The sequence below is a fragment of the Phaethon aethereus genome, assembly GCF_964289735.1.
Source record: "Phaethon aethereus genome assembly, chromosome: 2".
Taxonomy (NCBI): domain Eukaryota; kingdom Metazoa; phylum Chordata; class Aves; order Phaethontiformes; family Phaethontidae; genus Phaethon; species Phaethon aethereus.
Window position 1 is genome coordinate 99,490,154 of NC_138582.1, and position 8,861 is coordinate 99,499,014.

The 8,861-nt window shown below is 49.7% G+C and overlaps 1 protein-coding gene across 2 annotated transcripts in view; it reads right to left on the bottom strand.

Annotated features, from left to right (window-relative positions):
* GFOD1 (Gfo/Idh/MocA-like oxidoreductase domain containing 1) overlaps positions 1–8,171 on the bottom strand; it is a gene marked incomplete at its 3' end in the record, with an annotated part of 68,540 nt that extends 60,369 nt beyond the window's left edge. Inside the window, exon 1 of one of the 2 annotated variants that reach the window (XM_082015117.1) lies at positions 7,773–8,171. In XM_082015117.1, coding sequence (XP_081871243.1) covers positions 7,773–8,025 — 253 coding nt within the window. In that variant the 5' untranslated portion in view covers positions 8,026–8,171. The remainder of the gene's footprint in view (positions 1–7,772) is intronic. The other variant, XM_082015116.1, reaches the window with a different exon arrangement.
* Between the last annotated feature and the right edge of the window lie 690 nt (positions 8,172–8,861).

Here is an 8,861-nt window from a genome sequence, read left to right on the forward strand (position 1 = left end):
ATACAGATGCCATTATGTCGGCAGAGCAGCGTTCACACCAGGAGTCACACAAGCTGGACTTCTAAAGGCCACACAGCAATTACTACATTAAAGAAGTCATACCCCTTGCAGTCATAATTACACCGGTACAGAAATCTATGCACAGACCAGGCCTTAAATCAATTTAAGGAACCTACACAAGGGATTGGTCCTGTTTAATTACACAGCCATTTAAATAAATTTGTTTAAATCAAGAGTCCAGACCTGAAATAATTTTTTTGTTACCTGCATGCACACTGACCTTGTAAATTAAGTCCCTGACTTTGACAGCTCACTCTTGGAAGCTGAGAGTTTATTCTGTGAATAATAAACAAAAAACAGCAGGGTAAATGCTTCTGCTTTGGTGGTTTGAGGAAACCAGAACAATTCATAGCAACTCCGGATAACGCTGTGGCAAACTGATATTAACAGTGAAGGGTGTTGCTGCTGTGAAAAACATTGCCTGTAAAAAACACCAATCTTGGCCACTCTAGAAATTTAACTCCATTCTCCTCCTCAGTGCTTTGCCACCGCTGCTGCTAAATGGGCAAAATCTACTGCACATACAAAGAAAAGGACAGCAAGTTGTAATACGCTTCAACGTAATTCGTTCTCAAACAAAAGGGGACAAAACAACATATTTAGCATCTTGCAGAGTTTTTACCCTGCCTCCATCAGGGGCTGCACTCTACTATCCTTGTCTGGAGGCATACTGCAAATCTCTCTGTCATACAGTGTCAATCTCAGACATGAGAGGGCTTTTTTTTTTTTTTTAAAAAAAAAAGAGAAGAGAAGCAACACTGGGAAGCTTGAAAATCTAATTATTTTATTTGCCCAATATATTTTCCTTTCTCCACATTTATTTACGTATTCTTTCTTAATTCTGCTGTTATTTAATATTCTTCCAAAACCTGGAAGAACAACAGCAGGACACAAGTCCTTAATCTGCAGAGCTCCCACTCAAAATCCACTGTCCTTTCCCTAGACGGAGCATTCAACAGCACAAATCCCAAAACCCATCAACAAGACAGAAAGTCACAGAGGGAAGGTCTGTGGAAGAGGGATCAGACAGCTCAGTACCACAGCAGATGTTACGGCGGCCACTGCCTGTTGGAATGAAGGCACAAAGCTATGCAAAAAAAGAATAATAATAATGAAAGACCTGTTTTCTGCTGTTTCTCATCTTGTAAGGATGCAATAATTTACTCCAGAAGTCAAATAATTACAACACTTAGCCTGAGCACGGCTCTAACAGAATAAACACACCTTTTATCAGGACTCGCATCTTCTCATAGAAGAAAGCTATGCAACACGTTCTGTGTTTGTGTAGTTTCCAGCCCTTTGCTAGTTAACACCACATTAGTCAAATCTTCATCAGCCACACCAGAAGCCACGTCTAAGAGAGCTACTTACCTCTTCCAGCCATTTTCAACACCAAATCAAGACATCACGGCATTGCTAATGCCAGTGCGTCGCTGGCGACACTGACAAGGGTGCCCTGGGAGGACCTGTCCTGGAAATAGCACTAGCCTTTGAGCAGCCGAGTTTTCCCAGTACCACAGATGGTAGGAAAAATAGCTGTATTTGCCACGATTGCTAACACCAATGTAAGACCAGAACAGTGCAAGAACAGTGTTCAAAGTGCAGTGAAACAGAGAGAGGCCTTAAGGACTTGCCTACATAAAGATTAAAAACAAGACAAAGGCCCCCTCCGACTCATGTATTTCAAAGAAAGTCAGATTTCTCATCGAAATATCCACCACCCTGACTATGGGCTCTGCCTAACAAAGTGTGACAGATCAAACACGGGCAGTAGCAGAGGCCAGCGCCGCCCTCGCTGCCTTCGCTGCTCCTGCACCAAAGGTCCGAGCCCCCGGCAGCTGAAAGGAAGGCGTCCATGCTCTGGCATCACGTTTCGCCATTTAAATCACAGGGAGAAGCGGGGCGGCTGGGGACCTGGGCACACATCTGTTTCAGCCAACTCACCTACCGGGCATGGTGACCTCCGACAGAGCAGCAGAAAGCTGAAGGACCTTAACTTTCTACACGGAGCACGCTGCTGCTTTCCACATCTCTATGGCCTCCAGCTGAGTGGGTGCAAGACTAAGACTCACAGGAGTCAAGAGGTTCATCCCATCCTGTTTCAGCTGCCCACGCCGGTCCAGAGACAGCAACACAGCAATCTCTCTTTGCAGCCTTTTGGGCTCCCCGAGGCCAAGCGCTTGGTTTTAAAACAGTACGGAGGAATCCGCAGCAACGCAAACTGACCCAGCTGGACACAGGATCGCAATGGCGGTCTTCATGCCTAACACGGTTTAATACAACCACTTCAATCACAACCGGCTGTTCCTTAGTCTAGGCAAACTTGGGTGTGTCATCACAGCATGAGCTCTGGGCCCCAGTATCCAAAGTCTGGTCCATACTGGGCGCCCAACTTACCCTACCACTGCAAAAACAGAACTGGTGATTACCTTCAGACAGGACAACTTGGGGGGGAGGGGGGAAATAAAAATCAAAAAGTGCCTTTGATTTGAAGGACAGCAAGGAAGCAAGGGTTTTGTTTGGGGATTTATTTTTTTATTCGTTTGGTTTTTAACCAGTACCTGAACAGTGCTCTTTACCTTAGCTGTCTCAGAGGCCAAATCCCAAAATATCTCCATAGGAGTTTTGCAGGAACAACACTGGATTTAAAGGTCTGCAGTACTGAAAAGGTCAGTGGAAGAGCTAGGTGCCATTTTCTACGGTATACCACCATCACTCAAGTAGGAAGACTTGCAGCTGATTGCCAGGAGGTTCTTTGGACTGAATTTCTAGTATGTGCAAAAAAGGCATCATAGCCTTTGCTAGCTCTGCTGATTAAAGATAGACAGCGCTTCATCTGACTTTCTTTTGCAATAAGATGACCATAATTCACATTTAATATGCTGCAAAGTCATCTGCCTTCCAAGTACAAGAGTGTGTTCTGCTGAAAGTCACTGCCATTAGGTCAAATTTAAACTCAATATTGCAGGACAGATATTACGTTGCTATTAATAATAAATAATCACGATAATGTTTTCCCCTAATAGAGCATCTCATCCCAAAGGATCCTAACCACTTTACAAACTCTGGACTAAGTTCTACCCACTGCTACAACCCTGCAACCTCTGCCTGATTTGCATGGGTGCAGAGGAATATAGAAATTAGAGATTGCATCAGATTTGTGAATTACTCCGCTGCAGCTGACGTTCCTCCCGCTTCAGGGGTTGATCCAGAGACGCATTGCCAGTGCTTTAACAAGGGGCTCTCAGAAACATCGTCCAGACAGACAGCAGGCCTTGTACTGCAAGCCTGTGCGATGCCTACGATTCCTGGGAAGGGGTGGGAAGGTGAGGATCTCAGCAGTACTATTTATGTTTCTCACTAAATAGAGATGTCCCCTCATGACCACAATCACGTATAGAAGAAGCACCAGTCAGCAAACAAATTTTAGTGCTCCTTAAGAGAAACAACCTCTGCAGGGCTGGGAAAGTCATACTCTGTATAGTCCCCACAGACTCCTACCATGTGCTACTACAATATAAACATTTTAAAAAGTAATAGTATCTAGAGCTCAGCATTTCTGTCCTTAAGATTAAAGAGTAAGCAAAACCACTGTAAATAGAATTAAGAGTAACATCTTCAGAGACATGCTTTAAAAAAACATCTGGCACTTGACTCTTTCCAAAAGCAAAGCATTTGCTCCCCAGAAACATTTGTGTGAATCTCAGGAAAAAGTTCGCTTTAGCCAAGCTGACTTAAGTCAAGCACCAACAGGACCAGAAACGCAGAAATAGCTATGACTTCGCCTTCAACGTCCTTGATGAAATGTCATCAAGGACCTCTCAGCACCACCTGCAGTAAATCACTTCACCTGATGTGGCAGCTACTTAGTCACATAGGGCAACCATTTCAGTCAGGACCTGAAGGATGTCATATAATATTGAATGAGGGGGAGGGATTATACTGTGAAAAGTCATGCATTGACAATTTTGCACTAGGTGGAGGGTCACATTGTCTGTACCAGCAACTCCTCTGATGTTGAGCACAAACAGGAACTCTGTGGACAAGTTTTGTCCCTGTATGCAAATGCATCTCTGTGTTTAGACCATGTACGGTTGTATTGCTGATGCACGTGGGCAGGGGAAAAGCAGACCACTTCCAGCAAACATGCCAAACTTCTCAGCACAGTTAAGAAAGAAAAATGCCCTTATTCAACACTAGGACTGTTTTCTATGCTTACCTAAATATTCAACCATTGATCTTTCTTGACCACCAAGCAGCAAGTCAGTCGGGACCTTAGCTTTGCATGACACAAGCACCCAGCAGCCACAGTTACAGGGAACAAGTACAAACAGCAATAAACAAAAGAGCTCCTAAGTGAGGGGGCTAGACCGGAGACAGGAGAGAAAGGATCGATCAGCTCTGTTTTGTAGAGGCGAACAGGGAATTTGATTCCTTTCATGCAGAAGTGACAGAGGCCACCGGCCTGTTTCACATAAAATGCCACAGGTTTTATTTGTGCTTTCTGTCATCATCCAAACCAGCCTAGTTTCCAATTCTCTCTTGAACTTGGTCTGTTCCAGAGACTTGCCCAACGTTGGTCTAGCTCCTAAGGAAATTGCTGTAGAGAGTCAGGACCCTGTTTCTAAGAGAGATGAGCAGCAAAGGCTTAGAGGAAAAATTAACAGGGCAAGTTTAAAGCCATATTTCTCCCATTTTCTCCCCCGTCCCAGCTTCCAGGAAGCCAGAGTTTGGGGACTTCCTCAGTTGGGGCATGTATTCACACATGTGTGTTTTAATAGCATTTGATGGGCCACTGTGCCAAAAATATGCTTAAAGCAGCAATACATCTACATCTCAGAGATACCAGCGAAAACAAAGCAACCAAGTTTTTCCCATTGCATGGTCCGAGCTAAACACAGCTGCAGGAGCACCTATTTCACCCCATCTCCATCTCGGGAGTCTGCATCAGAAATAGGCCAGAGTAGATTTGAACGCACTGCAAATTCGGAGTGTAAACACAGCTCTAGGCAGGCGACGTAAACACCGCCAACTGCTTCGCCAGGCTTTTTCTTTTTAATAATGAGACCTCCCCAAGTCAAAACGCAGCTTTGGGCAACAAGCCAATTTAAAATAAAATACAGGTATAAAAGAAAAGTTGGTCCCTGTCTCCTCCCAGGCCAGATACGCCTCCCCTCATATGGAAGCCAGACCTGGGTGTATTAACGAATAACCCATGTCTTTCTCAACCTTTTCTGCTGCAGCACAGGGCATCATGTTTAGACCTCCTGAAGCCTCCATCTATGAGTAAAACCTCTGGTATCCCTGCGTATCACTAGCTGCTGCATAATGCTTGTGTGAAATCTCAAGAGGGAAAAAAAAACAAAAACAAAAACAAGTTAAAAAAAAAGAAAAATACCTACATCCTTTCCTTGTCATAGTAAGGAATGATTTTCCAGCTTCTGCTTTCCTCAGTCCATAAAACATTGCCCCTGCTTACCAGAAGCTGTTTAAAACCCCACTTAAGCAATGTAATTGCACTTCTCCCCTCAAAACAGAAAATTCAGTCATTAAAGCAAAATAATCACTCCAGGGCACAGCAGTTCCCAAGCCATGAAGCACAAGCAGGACCAGGAGAAGGAGCTGCCAGCAGGGAGGTATTCATCTCAGCAGTTCAGGAACCGCTGCTCTACCCCCTGTTTGCACCTGTATGAACATGCAAGAACTTCCATTGTTACAGATCCAATGCCTGAATTTTTAAAAAAAGTAAAAATTTAACTTTGAAATAACCAGGGGAAGAGTTAGTTATAGTCCAAGAGATATTTCTGTAAATAATAATCGTTTAAGTAATACACTAAAAAAATTATCACATATTGCATGTTTAATCCCTACTTAATGACCATACCATACATTTTCACACACATTTTGCTACCTGTGCAACATACAAATAACAACTGTTGGGGAACGGGAGGAAACCAAATTAACTAGCAGTGAAAGAGAACCGAGAATGGTACAGTACTAATGAATAGGGAGAAAACACTTTTTTTTCCCCTCCAGTCTGTTGCTAGCAGATTGCATCAGCAAGTTATCGGTAACATCTCAGCTACATCAACTGTCGGCATCATTCATAAATTCAGCACATGTTCAGGAACACCAGGAACAGGTTGGGTTTGGGGTTTTTTTTTTTTTTTCCTTCTTTAGCTGCAAATATTCAGACAGGGACAAAGCATAATACTACTTCAAGCTCTCCAGAAAAAAATATTCACACCAATTAAATTTCTTTATTATTTCAGAAATTTTTTTCTTGTACCAGATGTCTCCTGTCTGCCTGAAACCTCGTGGGACTCTACCTCCAGGCAAGCTGGGGCACTTCCAAGAGCAACACCTGCAGGAAAGAGTGTCACAGGAAAACTGACACAATTGTTGCCAGATTCATGTGTGGCGAACATAAAACCTTGCTACCTTGATACTGTCTTTTATTTATGTTTCGTGGGATAAGTATTTCTACATTACAAATTCATTTGCACATCACTCTGGCGAGCAAGTCAGGCTTCTGGTGTGAGTGTTGTATCTTGAGGAAAAAAGTCAAAAGTATATTATAATAAAGACAAGCATTTCCAAGTACAGAAAGTAACACTGAGCAAGGTTTCCAGACAAATGCCAACACTAGACTGAAGGATTTTTAGGTACTGCCTTAATTCCCTGAATTGCTTAATTATAAAGGTTGAAAACACTAGCTGGCTGTGATACCAGGAGCCTTTGGATGGCAACTAATTCCGACGAGTGCGCCAGCGGCAAGGTAAGACTACGAGACACCTTTAGGAGGCTGAAAGGGATCACCATCCGCCTACGGAGCTGCACCCCCGCCGCCAAACCAGCCACCCTCTGACTCGGGAGCCTCAAGGCGCTCTGCAACAAAGGCGACTCGCGGCACTTCCCCCTCACTTTTACCCTCTCCCACCTATATTTCTTGGGACAAATTAAGGCTTCTTCACTCCGGAGTGTACCCCCACTAAAATCCATCCGGAAAACAAGTGTTTCAGGACCAGGGATCGGCTTCAACGAGCAGAGCCCAGACCTGGAAGAAAGCAAGATGCAGCCCATTTCTGCACGCTTGAAACCAGGGAAGCTGACAACAGTGCGTGCCTACTTTCTCAGTCCCTCCTTCCCTTCGTACGTGATCTTAATTAAGCCTCGGGCGTAAAAAAAAAAAAACAAAAAACCAAAACCAAACAAACCACGCTTCCCCCGCTGTCACCGTTTCTTGCCTCCCCCCCAGGTTTGAAGCCGGTGACCCAGGGGCAGAGCCGGAACCCCCAGCCCCCCACGGGGCGTAGGGAAGCCGCCGGCCAGACGCGGGCAGGGGGATCATTTCCTCCTTTTCACCCTCATTTTTTCCTTTTTACCGCGACACGGATGACACCTGCTCCCTCCTCCCGCTGCCTGGGCTGGGTGTCAGGCCCGGCCCTGTCCAAGCTCGCCCGAGCATCCCGAAGGGGCGGGTTGCCCGCTCGCCGAGGGACCGCACCGGGGGGGGTGCCGCAGCGCCGTCCCTCGCCGACCCTCGGCCTGCTGCAGCGGGGAGCGCCCGGACCCTCTCCGACCGAGGGGGGAAGACGGGGCGGGGGGGAAGCAAAGCAGGGGGAAAACTCCGCGCCGAGGTTTCGCTCCGTGCAGCCGGAGGCCGTCCCGCAGACCGCAGCGGGGCCGCCCCCGCCCCCGCCAGCACTCACCCAGGGTCTTGACGGCGACCTGCCGGGTGAGCGGCGGCGGCAAGTTGACGCAGACCAAGTCGACGTCCTGGTGCAGCAGCACCTCGTCGATGCGGCTGGTGTAGAAGGGGACGCTCATCTCCTTGGCCAGCTCCTCCGCCTCCTCGGGCGTCCGGCCCCACAGCGCCTTGACGGCGAAGCCCTCCGCTTTCAGCAGCGGCACGATCACCCGCGCCGTCAGGCCGGTGCCGAACACCCCCACCCCGGGCAGCATGGCGGCGGCCAGGCGGCGGGGGGCGAGGCGAGGCGGGCGGCACGCCGACGCGCTCCCTCCTTCCCTCAGCGCCGGCCGGAGAGGGGGGAGGCGGCCGCCGGGCGGGCGTGAGAGAGAGGCAGCCGCCGCTGACTGCCGCCACCGCCGGGGCCGGGACCAGCCGCCCCCCGCCTCAGCAGCGCCGCGGCCGCCGGCTGCCCTGCCATGCCCGCACCATCACACACACACACACACCGCCCTCCGCGGAGGCGCCGGCGCTCTGCCCTCCCTTGAGTGGACGCGGGGCGGGCAGAGATAACCGCCCTCCCTTGAGTGGACGCGGGGCGGGCAGAGATAACCGCCCTCCCTTGAGTGGACGCGGGGCGGGCAGAGATAACCGCCCTCCCCCGGCGGAGGCGGCGGCGCGGAGCTCAGCGCCGCTCCCCTGCCATCTTCGCCGCGGGCGCCCGCTCGCCGCCGGGAGGGCGGGGCCTCCCTGTCACCTCCCGGGTGTTCCTGCACCTCCCGCCCCGCCCCCGCCGCGCCATTGGTCGCCGCCCGCCCCGGCACCGCCCCCGGCCGCGGCACCGGCGGGCGGCGGGGCGCCCCCTGGGAGCCGAGGGGCGCCGCCCCGCCCGCCCGCCCCGGCGCCCTCCCGCTCCGCCCGGCTTAGCCCCCCGCCGGGCTGCGCGATCGGCCTCCGGGGCCGCGCTGCCACCCTGCCGGGGGCTGCCGGGTGGGCTCCGGAGCGGCCGAGGACGGCAGCGCCCTTTGGCTCCGCGCGGGTCTGTTGCCGCCGGGGTGAACCTGCGCCCCGAGCCGCCGCTCTGAAAGCAGGGTAGCTCCGGTGAGTGCCG